General features: G+C 32.0%; 3 protein-coding genes across 3 annotated transcripts; 1 reads left to right on the top strand and 2 right to left on the bottom strand.

Moving 5' to 3' along the window:
* Positions 1–3,956: 3,956 nt before the first annotated feature.
* LOC122271189 (uncharacterized) lies at positions 3,957–7,715 on the bottom strand. Its single transcript, XM_087169431.1, has 3 exons — positions 7,338–7,715; positions 6,989–7,054; positions 3,957–6,669 (listed from the first exon to the last, which is right to left on the bottom strand). The coding sequence occupies exons 1-3, from the start codon at positions 7,556–7,558 to the stop codon at positions 6,609–6,611; spliced, it is 348 nt and encodes a 115-aa protein (XP_087025557.1). The 5' UTR covers positions 7,559–7,715; the 3' UTR covers positions 3,957–6,608.
* On the top strand, positions 7,699–20,271 carry LOC147806549 (uncharacterized). The gene is made up of 4 exons (XM_087169430.1): positions 7,699–11,245; positions 14,512–17,568; positions 19,009–19,162; positions 19,937–20,271. The coding sequence occupies exons 3-4, from the start codon at positions 19,044–19,046 to the stop codon at positions 20,229–20,231; spliced, it is 414 nt and encodes a 137-aa protein (XP_087025556.1). The 5' UTR covers positions 7,699–11,245; positions 14,512–17,568; positions 19,009–19,043; the 3' UTR covers positions 20,232–20,271.
* Positions 12,152–14,511, bottom strand: LOC147806550 (uncharacterized). Its single transcript, XM_087169427.1, has 2 exons — positions 14,101–14,511; positions 12,152–13,014 (listed from the first exon to the last, which is right to left on the bottom strand). The coding sequence occupies exons 1-2, from the start codon at positions 14,240–14,242 to the stop codon at positions 12,212–12,214; spliced, it is 945 nt and encodes a 314-aa protein (XP_087025553.1). The 5' UTR covers positions 14,243–14,511; the 3' UTR covers positions 12,152–12,211.
* Positions 20,272–21,727: the final 1,456 nt, after the last annotated feature.

The following is a 21,727-nucleotide window of genomic DNA, read 5'->3' as shown; positions in this document are numbered from 1 at the left end:
CAATAAAAATGCTTCTCATTTAACTGTGCTAACATTTATTTTCTCCAGGACATCATGTGTTTCGAGTAAATCTTTTGGCATTTTTGGCAACACTGATAATCTTGCGTTTGTAATGTTATTTCTTATTAATTCACATCAGCTCTTGTTAGGACGTCAGCAGCACTTGGCAATGTCAGCATGGCCGAAAAAATTAACTTGGCAGGCTTTTCTTGAAGCTTTTGGCTTTCCATTTTTATATGATTTGACAAAATCTTCCTCTTCAACACACGCTCAGTCAGAGGATCAAGGTTATGATCAGTTCGCCTCCTCGAAAAAGTTGCTCCATTTTCGAAAGCATATAACTTTGCTTTACAATTCTTATTAAACGCAACGCCAGAGTTCTCCTGAAGATTTATGTGTATAGGCGAATCTATAACGATAATTTTGGTGCAGAATAAGCACTTTACCATTTTCGCCTTATATTTTTTCCATATCAGACTGGAAAATTCCAGTTCTCTTCATAAATAATATCACTGAGATTAAATATGCTATGAATTTGAAAAAGGTAATCATGAATGTTATTTGTTGGAATGAAAGTATATAGGTTTTCGAAATCAAAACAGTGAATTGAATCAACATTATTTAAAGTATTTATTGTATTTAATACCTGAATACTGTTTTTAATATTCCAACTTAAGTGATTATTTTCAGTATGCTTATTAATTTTGTAAACTGTTTTAAAAATGTTCTCTAAGTAATTTCCAATTTTTTTTTCTTGACACTATTAACGTCGCTAGCAATAAACCTGAATTTGCTTGGAGTCGTATGGAATTTTGGATTGGCAAAAATAAAAGGAAAATAATTGATATTTTCGGTTTAATTTTAAGTCTTTCATAAATAGCATTAATTTTATTAATAATAATATCACTGGCGGTGTTAAGTTTTTTGTATGTTATATTGCTATTAAGTTCATTAGAAAGAAATGTGTCCATAAAAAAAAAATTCAAATTATCTCTAAAATTATTACTAGCTTTATCAACAGCGGTAATAGAAAATTTATTTTGAATTTTTTTAATATCTTGTTTTAGAATAGTGTTAAAAATTAAATCCTTATGAAATACTATTCTGCCCCTTTTTATATTGATTCTAAATTCTTTAATGATAATCATTAAAAAAAACTTTCAAGTGGGAAATATGCTTGTAAGATAATTTTAAAATAAAATCGAGATTTTTAATAAAAATAGAAATTACTTTATTTTTAGAGATATAAAAAGATGGTCTAAATTTAGAACCTAAAAACATAAATTTTTTGACTTTATTATTATCAATAAGATCTAAATCCTCGGTAACAACATGTTTGTGGGAGGTATAAAAAAAAGGAGTAACTTTATACTCATCACAATTACACATGTAGTTCAAATTATCTGTAGCTAAATCCCTATAATTCCAAATTAAATTTTTTAAACTTTGTATATCTAAAAGTTGGTTTACAATTTAGTTGAATAGGAAGGATTTTATTATTACCAAGAATTGCGTTTAAGTAAAGATTATTCAAAATTTTATTAGTAAAATCTGTAATTAAATAATCTGGTTTGCGTATATTCTTGTGCTTATCATTATTATTAAACCTATATCTAGCTAGGTCTTCAACTGAGTTAAAAAAATTTGTTTCTTCAAAATTTTCTCCTAAAAGGATACGATCATCTTGAATATGAAATAAATATTGCTTGATTTAATCTAATGTAATCTAATCTAATCTAATCTTATGACTTTTCGAATTAAATTTAGAGTAAAATTGATTACTGTAATCCACAGAAAACTGGATTTCATCCAAGGTTTTACCACTTTCTTTTTACATGTTCCCTTGATCTAAAGAAAGAAGCAGTTTCGGTGTTTTAGCAATTTGTATTATGTCATTAGGTAACCTGTAGAACTTTCTGTGTATTCTTATGTCATGGATCATAAATGATGAAAGAGAATCCATTTCATATTTTTATTAAAATTAGGTCCGATAGTGAGGCGGCATGTTTCCGCAGTTTTGTTGATTTTAAACTATCCGGGAGTGATGCTCCACATTCCTCAGAATATTTGCGGAGGCAGGCCGCTTCCCGATAATGTAGCTTCGCAGAATTGGAATAGCTTGCGAATAAATAAGGGCTGTTCGCTAAGTATCTCTTATGCGTTCTTGTATCCATCTCTCAAAGTCAGACACGATGGTTTTGGGAGAAAATCTTAACCCTCTTTTTTCACACTCAGACACCAAAGACCTGAACGTGTGGGCATAGCTGTCCTTTCTTTTGCCTCTTAGCAATCAAAACACAAACGGTATGTAATTTTCTTTATTATACCCGTGGACAGTAAACATTTGAATAAAAAATTTCGGAGCTGTATCAAAAGATCCATCCACGAGTGTTATTTCACATTTACGCATGCATTGGAGATTTGAAAGGCAGGAAAACATAACTCAACCTTCATCTTTCATGTTTTTCAATAAAAATGCTTCTCATTTAGCATTTATTTTCTCCAGGACATCATGTGTTTCGAGTAAATCTTTTGGCATTTTTGGCAACACTGATAATCTTGCGTTTGTAATGTTATTTCTTATTAATTTCACATCAGCTCTTAATAGGACGTCAGCAGCACTTGGCAATGTCAGCATGGCCGAAAAAATTAACTTGGCAGGCTTTTCTTGAAGTTTTTGACTTTCAATTTTTATATGATTTGACAAAATCTTCCTCTTCAACACACGCTCAGTCAAAGGATCAAGGTTATGATCAGTTCGCCTCCTCGAAAAAGTTGCTCCATTTTCGAAAGCATATAAATTTGCGTTACAATTCTTATTAACGCAACGCCAGAGTTTTCCTTAAGATTTATGTGTATAGGCGAACCTATAATGATAAGTTTGGTGCAGAATAAGCAATTTACCATTTTCGCTATATATTTTTCCATATCAGACTGCATTCGTAAAAACGTGTTCAACAAAAATAAAAATCAGCCACCAAAACCATAAAAATGTTGTAAATGGGTCGTTTCCTTTTTGGACCCCTTTACTGTGTCTTTGACAATTGGATAATGCTTGACCTTCAGAGAACATGCCTGCAGCAGTAAGACTAGCAAATATTAAAACACGCCAAAAAAAAAATTATATGTATGAGGAGGTGTGAATAGTTTGCCTTCTCATTAAGATAATTTAATAAAAATAATCAGCTGATATATTAAACGAAGTATTGGAAACAAATTATAAAAAATTTAATCTGGATTATTCGTGTTATACACTTGGCCACACGCGCCAAAAATTAGTGATTAACAAGGTACAGGCGTGCGACGCTATTCTCTCTCCAAAACAACAACTACTTCCACTACTACAATTGATGGAAAAATCGGTTCCAGATAATTCGTTTTAGCTTATAAATTTGGAGGTGCGGCATCTGCTGTCAGACTGCCAGTGCCATCTGTTGAGAGTTTGAGGAGACAGCAAATCGTCGCAGTACTCCCCCCCCCCCCAAGTGTTCAGGAGACTGATATCACAAGTAGCGTGTGTTGAGGTGCACGCGGCGGCCGGAACGAGTCGTGAGGTGGAGAAGTAGTCTGTAACTCCTCGTCATCCAGGAATGCAGGTTTTAGGCGGTCGATGCTAATTACGACCTGCCGTCCCTTTATCTCAATGGTAAAGGTTTTTTCTCTGGTCTGCAAAACCTTAAATGGACCATCATAAGGATATGCAACATCTAATATGTACATGCAGAAATTATGATTCAAATATTAACGAAATCAAATAAACTGAATTTATTGTATACGGAGCATAAGAGATAACATATATTTGCAAAAATATCAAATTTCTTATTCACAGGAGCTAGTTACAAATGTATAAAGCCGTATGGCAGGCTACCATAGCTGTCCATAATACGCTGCCGTGTCCATATATGCTCCTAGGGGCATTTGGTTGAATCTTCCTTTTAAAGCAGAAAGTCGTTGGTTTGAAAGCATGTACTGCTTTTTTTGAACTGGCAGGTTTTGTGCCCCACATAGCAGCGTGATCTTTTCCACATCATTTTCATGCTCCAATTTCTTGATCATGTCTATAAAGACATACATGTTAGGACTAGATGGCACTCCTCTGCGGCTCAATTTGGAGTGCCACCCCTCAACATGGTTATTAGTCCTTATATTGTCATAATGATTCCAAATAGATCTGTATAATAAAATATTAAAAATAAGGCATTTTTAAATGATGGTGGAATGTTCTCGTATTTAAATATAAAATGCAGTTTAATTATTTTCTTCCGTGGAATTTAGTAGTTTCGGAAAAGTTCTGATGTAGGCATTGCGATTTTGGCCTTCAAGAGATTGTCTTACTTAAATTTATGAATAACAATGAGTAGCAGAACTTTTTTTTAAATTAATGCAAATTCATAAGTTTCCTTTCAGATATTATGATTTACAATACAAAATTTATTGGAGGAAATGTGAAGACAAAATTTCATTTTACTTATATTTTTATAATTATAAAATTAGGCTCCTATAACTCTACTAATTATTTCATAAATACATATAGTTTGCCCACAGTAACAAGTCCCCCCCCCCCCTCACAAAGTCTGAATCCCTCTGCTGCTATTAAAACTAGAGTAGTGCATTTCAGGGAGGGTAGTTTCTCTTCACTCTAGGGCTAACACAAAAGCCCAAAGAAAAATATTCACTTTCTCTCGCCAACCAGAGCCAAAACCTTAGCCAGCTGTATATCGATGCAATATTTTATAAATTAATTCATTTTCTGTATGAACTTAAGAACTGTATTCATTAAGTTATGTGCTTCAGTGATGATATTAAACTATTATCTAGATTTACAAATAACGTTACAATTAAATAAACAAATTGCAGTAACATAAATTATTCATGGCTCTACTACTTTTAAAAAAAAATTTATACACAAGGCTGGAAATAATTCCAATACATTCTGAATAAATCAATTTTATGTTGAATAAACTCTTGGAAAATTTGTAACTGAATTCCAGAGAGTTTTTTTTTTAATGACTTTCATAAATTAACAAATTCTATTTTTAAATTTACTTATAAAAATTATTATTATTTAATTGATGTAATGAAAGTTTTATTCTTAAATTAACAATTTTCGACATGTTACTTAAGTTTAAAAACACTGGCTCTTGTTTATTGCCTTAGTGAAACAAGGGATTTTTTTCATCTTCAAATCTTCAGTTTGTTTCTATAATTAAATCAAATATAGGTTAAATCAAAATTATGAGGATAAAGAAATTAATACATGAATAATAATGTGTATAAACTGAATTATCTAGAAATTATTCCCGACTGAAAAATTTCAAATAAAATTATACAATATTTTTAATATTAGCGGATGCAATATAAAATATTATTTTGATTATTAAAATTGCTTCAGAGAATTCCGTCTCGCACATGCTCTTCAATTTGTTGTTAAAAAAAATTTTGCGAAATCAGGAGCATGCGTATGCGTTTCTTTGGCAGTTTTCAAGAAGCCATTTATTGTAGTAAGTTTGGCTGTGCAAGTTTTGTGTTCGCATTTCCAATAAATGGTTTCATCTTTATATTTGCTGTGCAAATTAAGCAAATAATTTCTATATAGTAGCAAATAGCCACTTCTTGAAGATTTCAAGTAACTTATTTCCGACATTTTTTAAAATGGCTAAAAAAATTTCGTCAATTGAAGTTCAAATATATGGTGAAACGATAGTAAGAGGAAAATCTATTTTCCCTTTCAGGTTGTTTTTCCCCAAAAAAGGATTCTGTGCCCTGTATAAAATCCCTCTATACCCTTCCCTCACAAACGGACCCCTGGAGAACACCCTTGCCCACGGGTGCACACCATTAATTATCTATTGGGTCAACTTTCACTTGGGTGAAATGTCATTTACACGAAGAGGCTGCTAATTAATTGTTATCCTGCAAAATTTTGGAGTTAAAAGCATCAATAACACTGTCATACAACTAACCCCTCACAAAAATTTACAAAGAATTTACTAGATGGGTCTAAAGACTTAATTTCATCACACACAACGCAAAACTACCTCACCTATAGTCGAAAACATGATCCATTTTGGGAGTGAAAGAACCAGTTAATCTCTTGCAGACTTCATCTTTACTATCAATGAATATAGAATTATCTTCTTCTAAACAATAGCGAGCTAATCTTTTAAGTAAATCATTAGGATATCCAACAGCGTTTCGTTTTGATTTTCTCGACGCACGCTTAAAAACTAGTTGCTTACCTAAATGCCGATCGGGTGAAATATTCAATGTAGGAGAAAAAATGCAGTTTTTGAAGTTTATCTCTCCCTCGCAATCCCTCATATAAAGAAATGAAATTTTTTAAACTATTATTTGTGAATGGTAAAATGATGCACTGGATAGTTTTATCTTGTACTAAACTACCCAACCTAGTCAACAAAATACTGTTTTCTTTCATTTTAGCCTCCACATCTGAATAAGAATTAAACGCTGCCCCTTTTGAGTCTACCATGGTAGGAGGGAATTCTGCGTGTGCAAAATAGAAGTTTATTTTTTTAACCGAAGAAAACAACACTTTTCGAAGAGAACAAACTACACTTTCAAACAACTCGAGTAGAAAGAATATAACACTAACCCAGAAACTGTATGTCCAGAGCTTGCACACAATCCTCTTTGTTAGACTTGTTGCGACTGCGAAATATAAACGGATTTATATTAATACATATACTACAGGCTATATATTTATATAATACAGTATTTTTACTCAATCTAAGAAAAGTAATTAATTGTACATTTAGAATTAAATGTACACTGTCTAATGGAGAATAATTTTAGAAAAAAAAAAAGATATTTTATAACTTTGGTGTACTTAAATGAATCCTTACATTTATAATACAATAGTTAGTATTAATAAGTGAGGCTGTAAAAGGATGTACAGTAAATGAGGGAGGGGGGAAAAATCCTGAACTGCACCATAAAAGAATTAGAGAAAAAAGAAAATAACACTAACCCAGAAACTGAACAGCCAAAAGTAGTATTTTCTTCCTTTGCAACAGTTCTCCTAGACTTATTGCGACTGAAATAAGTAAATTTATATGTAATAATATATCTTTACGCATACATATATTTATTACGAAGTCTTCTTATACATTCAAACAAAGGCAATTTTTACAGTTGGAACAATTGTGTCTAAAAATATTTAAAGAGTACTCGATTCACTCTTAACTGTGGCATCACGGAATGCTTCCTCACACAATACTATGATAAACTACTTAGTAAAATGATGAAACATAAATTAGGAAATTTCTTATCTACACTTTCAAAGAATTAGAGAAGAAATAAAATAAAATAAAACTAACCAAAAAGCTGTATCCTCAGAACTTGCATTCTTTTTATTGGCAACTATAGTACAATTCTTTCTGTTGGACTTTCTGCTACTGAAATAAATAAATCCACATGTATAAATATATAAGCATACACATATATAAACTACGTGTATATATAAAAAGTCTTCTATATCTAATAAAAGCATCAAACGGAATATTTTTATAAAAATATATTTAAAAAAACTACTGCACATATTCGTGACTTTGGTATCAATAAATGCTTCTTTACATCTATAATGCAATAAAAAACTACAAAGTAAATGATTAAACAGAAATGAGCAAGGTCCAAAACAATACTTTGAAATTATTGGAGAAAGAAGAAAATATCACTAACACAGAAATTGTATCTTTAGAATCCGCATTCTCTTCTTTTGTAACAGCAGTACAATCCTTTGTCTTAGACTTTTTGCCATATACAGAGGCAAACCTATATATAAGGTGGTTTCATTTTATAAACACAATCAATTGTAGATGTAGAACTAGCAAATAAGGTTAATGGAGAATATTTATAAAAAGAAACAAATATTTAAACAAAACTGGATTTGTTCTAGACTTTTACAACATTAAATGCTTCCTTATATCTATAACACAATGCAGAGCAATGAAATAGAAAGGAGAACTTTTAAAGAAAGGAAGAAAAGAAACTTACTAAAAAACCGTGCGGCCAGTATTAGCTTACTCTTCTTTAGCAACAGAACAATCCAATCCCTTTGGACGTGCCACTTCCGCACACCTATAATACAAAACAATCGCTCTTAGCCAGAAAATATAAAATCTTGTCATAAGCCCAGACCTGATGATACAAAAAAGCAACCAAGTCATTTATCAATTCTCAAAGAATGGAGTAAAAACATAAACTTAATAAACTACACAAAAAAACATAAAACATCACTTACAACGATGAAAATTTCAGTCTTTACATCCTCTTCTAGAAAGGAAAAAGTAAATAAATCATAGCCTCTATTAAACCTTAAAAATGAGTAAACAAATCACATATATAATATAAATACCTTCGGCCAACAAGAGTCCAACTTGAATTGCTGTTACAATTAGCCTCACTATGCGATTCAGTGGAAAAATAACAGACGTGGATGCTTCAACTGAGCTCAAATCCTTGACTTTATTCGTTTGACAGGGAAGATCAGAACCCTAAAATTATTATCACAATATAGATTAGAATTAAAATAATGGATTAATATAAACGTGATTAATCTTAATCATTTTGCTTATTATTTGGATTAATGAAAAATATTTTGGTTATCAGCCTTACTAGCAATAAGCTAAATACCACATGTTTAAAATTAAATTGTGTTACCGAACTTGCTTTGCTGACAAGAGCAAATTATTAAAAAAAATAGCACCAAAGGTCCAAAAGCTATTTACGTCTTTAAACTCTCTTTGAAATGGCAGAATAAAGTTCTGGCTTTCTCTCCGCCTTAGATGCCTCCAAGTGATGCGTGACTTTGTGTGCAGGTTTCTTAGAAGACAAGGACACTACAAAACACAAAAAATAAATCATAATCTATAAGATGTAAAACCAAATATAATCTGTAGACCTCACACACATAGCTTGACAAATCACAACAAATTCTTTGGTCCGATAGCCCCATCAAAACTATGTATGAAATCTTGAAAACAATATAAAAGAAACCAACCTACACAGTAACCTTGCTTAATGACAAGTCATAATCAATATAATATAGTTACATAAAACTAATTTGAGCTTTAAATCTTTTAAAGTGATTACATTCTAAAACCTACCAGTTTAGAATATAAAATTAAATATACTACAATAGACTTAGTTGATCATGCTTAGTCACGTTTAGTCTAAACTATACTTTTAATATAAAAACTTACATGTCAGCAACCATTCTACCAGAAAAAAATTATATTTAATCACTTTCAAATATAAACAAAATAATAAATCTGTAAGCTTATGTTAAATGCTATTAGCAACAACAGATATGAGAAAAGTACACCATTTTAAGCCTCAGCAATTCAATTCATTATAATATGCATTAAATATCTTAATAATCACAAAATACCGAAAGATACACACGTCAATACAGAAAAAAAATATTTTATAAATAAAATTATGCACTTCTCCACAGATCTGTTTTTTCAGTTTTGCATTTTACAAGCCATGCAAAGACCTCATTGCCTGCCCTATCAAAATGGACGCCATCACGCCCCAGGTATCTCTCCCAAGTCACTTTTGGAGAAGAACAAAAGTGAAGATTCTAATTTCTTAATCTACGTCTTTCAAAAAGCCGCTGTTTCACTGGTGAAAATCCATTCGGCTTTCGTGTGAATATCCTGGTCATAAAAACCTGACAGTTGGGATTCCCAGCCTCCACTTCGTGAAGTATCTGCTTGTGCGCCGTGAAATTTTCTTTAGGCTCCTTCCGTCATTGCCTCCATCAGTTGAAAGAGAAAATAAGCTGTGTTCTGAGCTTACTGTCTCTTATTCCCTCAGCAGTGGAAACAGTTATTGCCTGGGTCTTGGTATGTCTACACCCATACTTCTTTGCAATGTCGGAATCGGGAAACATTTTTCAAAATAAGGCGCCAGAATGATCGGAAGCAGATAAGGAAATATTGTGCTCAATTAAAAACCATGCAAACAATACTTCAGCTTTAATCACGCCATTTTTTTCTAATTTTGAAGAATAAAAATTGTTAATAGGATGCTGATGCACCTGTGCTTTTGCAGTAGTACAATGTTTAGAACCGATCACTTGTCGGCGACAATCACCCAGTCCACCGTGGACAATAAAGAATTCCGAATTACAAATAGTGCATTTTGCAGAGCCTTCTTTTCCCGATACTAATCAAGGAAACTTTTTAGTATATTCCTCTCTAAGCTTTTGATTATTCTTCCTCTTCTTTCGTAATCCATCGTCATTAGAAATCTCCCGATGCTGATTAGATCTTTTCAAATAACGATCCATCACAATTAAATTTAATAATACTTGATAAAATACACAACTTAAAAATTAACGCGAGAAAATCTGCATGAAAAATAATCTAAAATTTCAAACAAAAACGTATCATTCATTCTTTTAAATAATAGCACACTGAAGAGAGGTTTGTACTGCCTGATACTTTGAAAGTCTCATTTCTACCTCTACCGAGGTGGGACACCATCGTACACCGCCACAATGAATCTCTTTCGCCCCACCCAGACAAAAGCATTGCAGGCAAAACAAAGTGGATATTAGTTAGAAGAAAAAAAACATTGAAATTAAAAAAAAAAGGTGATTAAGGAAGAAACAAATAAGGCATAAGTTTCACATCAGAAAAAAATATTTTTTAAAAAATGAGGAAACGTTAGATCTTAAATAATAGCACACAGAAGAGAGTTTTGTACTGCCTGATACTGTGAAAGTCTCATTCCTACCTCTACCGAGGTGGGACACCATCGTACACCGCCACAATGAATTTCTTTCGCCCCACCCAGACAAAAGCATTGCAGGCAAAACAAAGTGGATATTTGTTAGAAAAAAAAAAACATTGAAATTAAAAAAAAAGGTGAGTAAGGAAGGAACAAATAAGGCATAAGTTTCACATTAGAAAAAAATTTTTTTTTAAAAAATGAGGAAACGTTTGATCTTAACACCGGAGCAGCAAAATTCGAAGTTTTCAAAAAATTTTATTGAAGTCACTTCACTTCACACGGTATAAAACAAAAAAACTAACCCAGTTTCTCAAAAAACAGCTGCATTCAGGCAGATTACAATGGCGCCGCCTTCATAATCACGTGGTTTCTCCCGACCAACGCTATCCGCTCATGACGTCATTTTCGGCGATACGCAATCAGTGACGTCACCACGCTTGAAAGACGACAACAGCGGAAGCGGATAGATCGGACAGGCGCTTTCGTTTTAAGGCTGGGACACACCTGTCATGCAGCGTTCCGATCCGACTCATACCCGATTTTCTTTAAAAAGTGTGACCGGTGCGGGATCGGAAAGGAATGAGCACATGTTTCATGTTCACAACCTGCTTCTTTCCGATTTTACGTTAGTTCAACTCGAGATCGCAAACAACCGTGGAACTGTGCAATAATGTTGAAGCATTTTAGCAATCGTGATTTAGCTATTGTGGCTATTTGTTTGGACGAAGAAGATCGAAATAATGAAAAGAGTAGTGGGAAACGTGAATATTGGGTACATGATGCATGGAAAAGAAGACACGAAGAAGGGGAGTTTACCACACTTTTACCTCATCTGTTGGACGACGAGACGAAATTTTTTCATTACTTCAGAATGCCTATGCACACCTTCAATCAATTGGAACTTAAACTCAAAGAACATTTAACCAAGCAAAACACGTATTTTAGAAAAGCGATTACTCCTAGACACCGCTTGGCAGTATTTGTAAGGTAAGATACCATTTCATTTACACTGTGGTCTCTTGTCAAAAAACATCAGACATAATTTATTAGATAATGCATTGTAGTTGTGAAACAAGACTTTGTTCATAAGTCTTCATTAAGCATTTTAACTACCTACATATATATTGTGAAACAAATAAAAAAAGACAATAAATAACTATTATAAATGTAGGCCTATATACATATATAATATGTATGATTATAAAACATAATTTTCCTAACCATGATGCAAATTGCTACGTCAAATAAATTGTCAAAATTATTTTTTTCAAATAGTTTAAGAAAAGTTCAGAATATATTAGTTAAACCTTGTTTTATGACAATTATATTTCCAGATAAATTTGAAATCTTTAGTTCGATTTTAAAAAGGCATAACATGTACAAGAAAATTACCAAAAGAAATGTATTATCATTTAATTACAATTTCACAGTCCAAATATGAAATATGTTGTTAAAGCTGTAAAAAATCTACGTTAGTGCAGTAAGTTTCTTCAGTGTCAGCGGGATGTGTTGGTGTATGTTGAATACTTCTGGAGAAATGTGCGGGTCTATTTGAATGTGCATACAATCCCTCTTCTTCCGACATTGTAATAGACGTTTCAGAGGAAACATTGTTTGTATGAATCATTTCAGTTTGTTGGTTTTCAAGAAGCTGCTGTAATTCGTACTCTTGGACAATATTGAAGATCTTCCCTTTAGCTGAATGAAAACGAACTGGATGCAGTGATTTCAGACTTGTAGCGATTCCAGCCAAAAAAGCATCAACAGGGTGCTGTCCATCATTTTTACGTGACTCTTTTTTCTTCTCAGCTTCTTTCTCAGCCAATAAGTATGCCATTAGCTGAGATGATGGAGACTCTTGAGGTTTCACTTCAAGCTTCCTTTTGCGTTTTACAGATAGAGGTCTATGGTCGATGGAAACTCGACTGGCTGGAGTTGTAGGTGTTAGCAACGACACGGATTCTGCAGTCTCTTGAGATTCATTCTCATTTATAATATTTAGTGTCTCCTTGGTGGAGTTCTGCTGATGAGAATCATTGAGTTGAGTTTCATCAGTATCGTCCTCTTCATCAGGAACATTACTTAGACCTTTACGTTCGGCGAGATGAGGAATTAAAAATTCAAGGATAGACTCAAATTTGTATCTATTGATTGATGTTGCCGACTGTCCAGATTTGGTTTTTCTTTTCTGTCTAGCTCTTCGCAGACTGTCTCGTATTCCGTTCCACTTCTTTTTACATTCCTCTTCTTGCCCTAAAAATGATAGAAAGTTATTAATATAAGTTGTTTGTTACAGGTTTCTTGCTACAGGAGATTCTTTCAAAACCATATCATTCAGTTACAGAATGGGAAGAAGTACAGTTGGTTCCATTATTCATCACACAAGCAGAGTGGTAATTCAAGTACTTATGAACGAAGTAATGCCAGCTCCGAATGAGGACAGGTGGAATGAAATAGCGATTTTGGAAAAAGTGGCAGTTTCCCAATTGTATTGGTGCAATGGATGGGAAACATGTGACAATACAAGCTCCAAAATCGTCAGGAAGTCTCTATTGGAACTACAAGAAAACATACTCCATTGTTCTTTTAGCTCTAGTTGATGCTCGTTACAATTTCATATTTCTAGACGTGGGAAGCTACGGAAGAAACTCTGATGGTGGTGTTTTGTCTAATTCTAATTTTGGTAAAAAGCTATCTCGAAACCAACTTAACATCCCTGACAAAAAGTGTCTCCCAGGAACAGACACTAAACTTCCTATGGTTATAGTTGCAGATGAAGCTTTTCCCCTTACTGAAAACATTATGAGACCATTTCCTGGAAAGAACTTGTCTAACGAGCAGAGAATTTTCAACTACAGATTGAGTAGAGCAAGAAGAATATCGGAAAACGTTTTTGGCATTTTGGTGCAAAAATTTCGAATGTTCATGAGACCTCTCCAGGGAAGTCCTGACAACATAACGAGTCTTGTACTCGCAGCATGCATCTTGCACAACTTCATTCGAAATGACGAAAACTACCAAGTGCCTGAACTAACTCATGGTGCTGACATAACTCCAGTGGAGAAATCTCGCCTCCAGCACTTTCCACGTCGCAGAGGAGGGGAAAATCGTGAAGCATTTAATGTAAGAGAGCAGTTTAAACAATTCTTCAACTCTGAAGAGGGTAGTGTGGAGTGGCAAGAACGTCGGGCCCTCATAAGTTTATTGTTTTCCAAGCTATGCATTTTTTCAAATTTGTATAATCTAGTATAATTATTAATAATATAATAATAATAATGATAATAATAATATAATAATAATAAATAATAATATAATAATAATAATAATAAATGTTCTTACCTTCTACATTCAATTCCTTCGCAACTTTTTTCCAGATAATGTCCTTGTAGTCAGAGTTTCTATACTGTTCTTGAGTTTGATCATACAAAACTGGAAAATTTCTTACACTTTCGATCAGTTCCTCCGGTTTTATAGCCGCCATTTTTCGCCAAGCGATGTCAGAAAACCATAGAACACAGAAAACTATACAAAAACAGCTAACGACAAGCGTCCCGCATCAAGTAAACGAATGGTCTGCACTGTCTGAGCGTGATCGGACAACGAATCGGAGACGGGTGGGAGTAGAACAGGTCACGTGACGGACAGGTGTGGCTTGCTGCATTCAAGGCCGTTGACTATTCTCCTCTCATACAGTCGTCCGGCCGTATGACCGTAGTCGGATCGGAACGCTGCATGACAGGTGTGTCCCAGCCTTTATCCGTAGCATTTTGCTCCGTAGTTTACCTCCAATGATTAAACCTTCATATTGCTAAAAAAATATATATATATATGAAAAAAACAAAACAATCATCATCATATCGGTCATGGGCTTCAATAGCGGCACTACTCAAAAATTTAAGTTTTGAGATAAATGGGTTTAAAGTTTTCATTGCTAAGCAAAATGCATAAGAACTGCTTTCGTTTGCTTAAACGAAGATTACCTTCAAGTTGAATTATGAGTTGTGCTAATGTTGCTGCTGAAAGAATGTGTATTTTCATATTTACGCCTATGAGTGATATGCCACAAAATAACAAATATGTAAAAATCATAGTATATATTATATTTAAAAAGCTAATTTCTTTTAAACACAAACGCGTTTTCAATGTACCTAATAGTATAGTGTCTTAATAGCTGTTAAATTCTTATAAAGTTGAACTAGTTTTCAAGATAACTAATTACTTCCGAAATATTTTTCAGTTATTTGAACTTATTATTGTAGTGATTACTCTTATCAAATTGGAGCTTAAAAATAGATTATTTAGCAAAATAGATTGTCTCTTATTTCCAGTAAAATTCTTGCCCACATCATTGGATGTATTTCTAGTATGCTATGGGAATTGTAGTAACTTAGTTAAATTGCTCTAATAAATAAACAGCCAAAATATTTTACATTGAGTATTAATTAGAAGTATGTTATATAAAAATGTGCATGATAAAGTTAAGAATATTAGATGTTCCTAAATAACTCCTGTATTGCAAATCATAAACTTATTTGGATGAAATGAGAATGGCAATTTAAAATATTATTTACACCTGATCAATTTAACATTAGAAGTAGCTTTACTAAGTATAAAACCTAACATCGGTAACAAATTAGGAATAATAGTTAAGAAAGATATACATATAGTACAAAGTTTATACTGTAATGAATCAATATTGTAAAGAGTAAAGAATTTGTGGGGAGAGTAGTTTCAGACCATGTCAACTGTCATCCAATAAAAGGTACCCCCGACATAGAGTAGAGTTAACATGTCTTATATACTACTGAAATGCAGTTGTAATTTTGTAGTGGTAGATACGCTACAAATTGTTAAATGAAGGATTTACTAAATTACAAATGATACTTTTAACTTTAATCAAAGAATTTTGTTGAATCAATACCAGGAATAAAAATTTTTTAAATTGTTAATAAAACTCGTGAGACATACTAAACTCTACCAATTAAATTCAACTATTACACGTGTAGTAATTGCTGCATTACTATGTAGGAAATGTATTTTTTACGTTAAGGGGACACAGGACCTTTCACTTGAAGAAGAAAAAATTTTTAATGCTTATTTGAACTTTTATGGCTTAATTTGTATGTTTTTAACTAAATTATATATTTTAAGTTTATTAAAATTAATTTATAATCATAATTTTTTTCAAAAAATAGCAAAATTTTAAAAAAATTAAAAACATGAAAATTTTTCCTCGCGTCTCAAATTTTAAGCAAATAACTTATAAATTAAACTGAAGACACATAATGCTAATATAAATTGTCTCTGTCATGGATTATTGTTTAACTTCAATGGCTTTTGTAAAAAAATTTTATGTCTTCGCGAAGTTAATTCCATATAAAAAAAATTTCTTACGAATATTTTCAAAAAACAATGCTTAGTGACTTTCATAATAATCATATGAAGCAAAAGAAAAAGTTTCAGGAAAATTATTAAAAAATTGAGGAGCTTGGAACAAAATATAGACAGAAAATGCTACAAAATATTTAATGGAGTAAAATGAGTTTTTGTGTAAAGGAAATTAAATTCTCCTCAAGAGTTATTATATACCTCTATAAAAAGTAAGTATTTGAAATATTATTCGCAATATTAGAAACACTATACGGTAATATCAGAACTGTAATTAGAGATATATGATGACTCAGATCATATGTCATGAAATCTTTATATAAAAATGCCTGTTTTTCAAATATTATCATTGTTCACCCATAATTTTGTAATAAAATATTATAATAACTTATGCAAATAAAATAGTGAATAATGAAAACAAATTATGAATGAAAACAGAAATTTAATATAAATGAAAACAGAAATTTAATATAAATGAAAACAGAAATTCATTTAACATGAAAACAATAATTTAGAAAGCCCCTGCACTGCAAGTATCGCCTTCCAACTTTCTTGTTCTTATTTTCATTAGCCTTGTTCAAATATTTTCTTTTTATTGCTTTTTGTTTATAGGCTAGTGAATTGCGACGACTACTTTGTTTCAGTCGCAATCAATACATCCTTACTTTTCACAAGTGCCGTCGATAAATGAACTGGCTAACAGCATTTGTGGTAGCCATTTCTAATCTCTTCTTGCTCACAAACTCATCTTTAGAGCATTGTTGCCAAATAATACTGTGTAATGACTAATTGGCATTTTAGCCCCATTACATGCACAAAAATGCGGGGTAAAAGCTGGAATTTTCGTCATTTTCTACCCTTCTTCCCCTACGCAGGGAAAAATTGAAGGACTGAAAGAAGGGTATAATAATTCCTAGTAGGAGATGGAAATATGCAGGGTAAGCTCACCTCGCTTTCCCGAGATGCATTGCGAGTCACGTGATTGTTTACGTTCTGGGCCCATGTGTTTTGTTTTGGAACTCGGAACGTGAAAATATTTTAATTTGTTTCAAATAATGGCGAAAAGAAAAGAAGCCAGCTGATCGTTGGAACGATCTTGAAACAAAAGTCTTACTAAGCATATATGAAGTGTATATGATAGAAAAAAAATTTGATGGTACGGTCCGCGACAACGAGACTTATAAAAATATTGCTATCGAGTTGTCGCAATCAAACATTCACAGATCTACCGATCAAATAAAAAATAAATTGAAAACCATAAAAAAAAATACAAAGAAGTGGTAGATTCAACTAGAAAAAGTGGTGCGGGAGCAATATCTAAATGCAGGTTCCAGCACTATGAACAGCTAAATAGAATTCTAGGAGACAGAGATAATATAAATCCAGTGATAACCTGTGATATTGGATTCAGAAAACCAAGTAAGTTGTATACTATTTTCATTCTACTTTTTATGCTCTTGTGAAATATTTTTGTAAATAAATTACAGACAATGTCACAACCGATATGCTATTCAAATTACATTTAAAAATTATCGGGATTACAATGATTTTACTAAAAGCACTAATTTATTCATTAGAAACTTATTTCATTATAGGGTCACAAATGAAATTATAAGTAAGGAAATTATAAGTAAATGTATCTTTTGAGCTGTATCTTTCATTGAATGATAAATGTGTCTAACTAATTTGAAGAGCTAGTTTTATTTTTCTCGGGTTAGTGTTATCTAAATTGTATTTGTTTCAACTTAACATTTACAATTTAAAAAATTCCTACTCATTAATTATGAACGTTAACATCACTACAAGAAGAAAACATTACAAAAAAAAAAAAAAGAATTATACCGTATTGGTCTATATCAGAGCTGTCCAACTGCAAAGAGCCGGCGGGCCAGAAATCCGGTCACTGATCATCTGGCGGGCCGCAGTTTGAGAAAGTTTAACTATAACCTCTTATACAATAAAAATTAAAAAGTTAAATTATTTATTATGTAAGTAGTATGTATAAAGTTAGTTTATAACATGTTATGTATTAATCGATGACTTTTTTAAAAGTAAAATATTAATCTTTAGGTTGTTTAAATATATTACAGCAAGCAAATATATTTCATAAAAAAAAAATTACTTTTATAGAAAAAAAAAACACACTTTTCTGGAAAAATTTTTTTTTATTTTTTATTTATAAAAAAGAACATTAAATATTAAAAAAATATATGCATTATATTTTTCATAATCAATAATTTTCTGCTTATGTTAACTTTTCTTCAATCACGAAACACCAAAGTGGGCAAAATTAATGTGAATTAATATACAAAAAAGTCACTTATAAAACAAAGTATTTATGAGCATCTTTGCATATTTTTTTACTTAAATTTAACCAAAAAAAATCTTTTTAAATAAATTTTTTTTCTTTAAAATTAGTTTTGTTTAATTTAAATATCTTAAGAACACAAAACAATCAATAAATATTATAAATCATAAGTATGATCTTTTTCATGATCAATAACATCGGCTTGACCAAGAATGGTTGACCCGGATGCTTCTTGATACCGTAAAATTTCGAAAAAAGAAATATGCTGAATAAGAAGATTGCAGGGAGCACAATATAGGTTGGCAGGCTGCCTGTTGGACAGCCCTGGTCTATATTATAAATAGCTTATAGCAGTTAATAATATAAAAATGAAAGATTTAGAGACTCAATAAAATAATTGGAATACTAAAAAATTTTGTCTGAACATCAACAATATACATATAGTTTAAGTATATATCTAAACGTTACAATTTTTCACACAAGTTTACCTTTTTTTAATGTCATTCGTGTATTATTACTGTTTGATTTCTTATTCTAAATTAAATTTTTAGTTTCTGACAATACTCTAAATGATGATGAACCAGACATGGATGGACATTTACATTCTGTAATTCTGAACGATGAAGATGAAATAAATACATCTGAGCAAACCAACCAGGATGAGGCCGAAAAAATTCATTCACAGGAGATTGATTATGAACCAATGTAAGTATAAATGAGTTGTATTTTTTTTTCTTTTTTAATCTCAGTATTAAATAAAACTAGGTATATGATTAAAATATGAAAAAATTATTCAAATTTAGAGTTCAAAATTGTACTATAATCCATCATATTACTAGTAAATAATTGAATATTAATTTTTAGTTATTTTAAATAATTATAATTTTACACAATCATAATAGTTATTTTATTTAAATAACATTAAAGAAAATTGTTAGAAATGTTTCAATCAGAAAAATAATTGAAGATTTTCATAGGATATTGTTTTTCTGTGAGAAAGGAAAACCTAGAATGATCTCACTATCACAAAACTTCCTTATCAGTGATTAAAATGAAGTAATTGAAAATACAAAATTACAGCCTGAAATAACACAAATGTAGGAAAGGCAGCCACATGGCCATCTGCCTTTTAATGAAGAATGCTGCCAAAGCACTACCTTATAATGCAAAAATCACACCTACTCTAGCAGCCATAAAATTTCTCATAACAAAGTAACAAAAATATTGAACACTTGTACAGCAATTCCCGCCGAAATCTAATAAGTCCCAATTTAGGTCAAGATAAAACTACATATGAATTTTGGTGTTATTCTCTTCAATAGTGCTTGAAAAATATTGAATGGCAGCACTACCTGTCCCCCCCCCCCCCCAAAAAAAATTTTCAGCTCCGATCGAGGTCAAGCTACCTGTAATTATCAATTTGTTTGTTGTTTAATATGTTTGGATAAACAGTGCTTTTATTTATTTTTTTAATTTCAGAGATGAAACAGACTTGGTGGAGGATTCTTTTTCTGAAAATTTAACTCAACCAAGTACATCAACACCAAGGGTCAATAACCAGGTTAAAACAATAAAACAGGTCCGAAAGCGTCGGCGCATCAATGACTTTGAGGAGGCTCTACGCAAAGTTATGGAGGAAACGACAAACAAAGTCCTGGAATTCGAAGAGAGGCTTGAGATCAAAGCCGAAGAGAAGAGAGAAACTTTTCGCAACACCATTATTCAGCAAAATGCAGAAATGTTAAAATTATTAAAAGAAAATATAAAAAAATAAATTTTCTATCATGATGAAGTTAATAAATTTTAGCCTTATATATTTTGTCATTATTCTTGAATTAATTATGATTTAAAAGTAAAGTTATTTTTTCTAGTTTGATTTTTTGATGATTGTCTAATTAATGATTTATCAGTATTTTTTTAATAGTTTCATTTATAACATGGAATTTATTTTGCAATATAGATTTATTTTGAAAATTCAATTTCTTTAAAACAATAATTTAGTACATTAGATTTATCTAAAAAAATCAATATTAGCAGCACATCATTCAACAAAGGAATACCATACATAAATTATCCATAATTTTGTACCCAAGACATAAGCAGATTTCTTTTTGATTTACTGTCATTGGAGTATAGCACAGGATAAACAGTTGGGTCATTACATAATGTTGAGTTATCGTCCCATTCGTAAAGATACTCATCTTGAATATCTTGTGCGATATTGTGCAACATGCAAGTACTTGGTACTTTAAATTTTTCAGCTGGGAGTCATTGGCCTTCAATAAGCACCTCCAGCGTCCTTTCAACATGCCGAATGCATGCTCGACATACACTCGGCACCGACTAAGCCTCTTATTGAAGGTAGCTTGCTGCCCATTTAAAGCACCACTAAATGGCTTCATCAGCCACTGTTTTAAAGGATAGGCTGGGTCAGCAACAATGTAAGGGGGAATTGTGGATGCAGCACCAGGCAATTCACAAAAATAATTGTCTAAGATGCCTGATTCACACTGCACGAACAGCTCAGAATTTGCCAGAACCCTTGCATCGTGTACAGATCCTGGTCACCCAAAATTTAAATTTATAAATTTCTTCTTGTGGTTCACCACTGCTTGTAAAACAACACTGTAAAACTGCTTTCGGTTAAAATAGTCTTTTTTATTTCTAATTGGAGCTTTTATAGGAATGTGACAGCCATCTAAAGCACCCAACACTCCTGGTAGTCCACAGACATCAAAGAAGGAGTCTGTCGCAATGGACACTTCATCTCCTTCAGGAAATTTCAATTCCTCCATGTAGCAACTCACCACCACTCGAGTTGTTTGTTGCACAATAACACACACAGTGCTCCTTGCCATTCCGAATAACTCAGCAATATTTCGAAGTTCAGAAGAGCTGCTGAGTCGCAGTAACATCACAGCTATTCTTACTTCAACTGAGAATACATCTCGTACCACTTTCTTCTTTTGGAGATGAGGGCGAAGGAAGTCACAGATGATTGTAAATGTTGACCTATAAAGAGAAAAAATAAAATCATTAAACATGAATAGAGAAACAAGTAATTAAAAGTGAATGATTTTGTGTAAATGAAAAGACACCCATAGCTCATGTAGTGTATTTTGACATAAAATATATTGCCAATTATCAGGGTATAGCAGAATTTTAAGGGGCGAATGTGCCAATATTTTCATACAAAATAAGGGTAATGGGTTTGAAAAACACATCATTTTCTATCCGAATCAATAATTTATGTTTAAATATTTAAGCCTA

The sequence above is a fragment of the Parasteatoda tepidariorum genome, chromosome 8, assembly GCF_982258835.1.
Source record: "Parasteatoda tepidariorum strain Cologne lab strain chromosome 8, Ptep-v5.0, whole genome shotgun sequence".
NCBI lineage: Eukaryota > Metazoa > Arthropoda > Arachnida > Araneae > Theridiidae > Parasteatoda > Parasteatoda tepidariorum.
This window is presented reverse-complemented; position numbering and strand designations above follow the sequence as displayed.

Bases quoted from the DNA above. Each gene is read 5' to 3' on its own strand.
- LOC122271189 (XM_087169431.1), bottom strand. From the start codon at position 7,558: ATGTGCAGTAGTTTTTTTAAATATATTTTTATAAAAATATTCCGTTTG. The intron at 7,055-7,337 runs GTTAGTTTTATT...TACTTATTTCAG, and splicing joins TCTGAGGATACAGCTTTTTG to TCGCAATAAGTCTAGGAGAA. The intron at 6,670-6,988 runs GTTAGTGTTATT...TATATTTCGCAG, and splicing joins TTTGGCTGTTCAGTTTCTGG to TCGCAACAAGTCTAACAAAG.
- LOC147806549 (XM_087169430.1), top strand. From the start codon at position 19,044: ATGGATGGACATTTACATTCTGTAATTCTGAACGATGAAGATGAAATA. The intron at 19,163-19,936 runs GTAAGTATAAAT...TTTTAATTTCAG, and splicing joins GAGATTGATTATGAACCAAT to AGATGAAACAGACTTGGTGG.
- LOC147806550 (XM_087169427.1), bottom strand. From the start codon at position 14,242: ATGGCGGCTATAAAACCGGAGGAACTGATCGAAAGTGTAAGAAATTTT. The intron at 13,015-14,100 runs GTAAGAACATTT...TATCATTTTTAG, and splicing joins GAAGGAATTGAATGTAGAAG to GGCAAGAAGAGGAATGTAAA.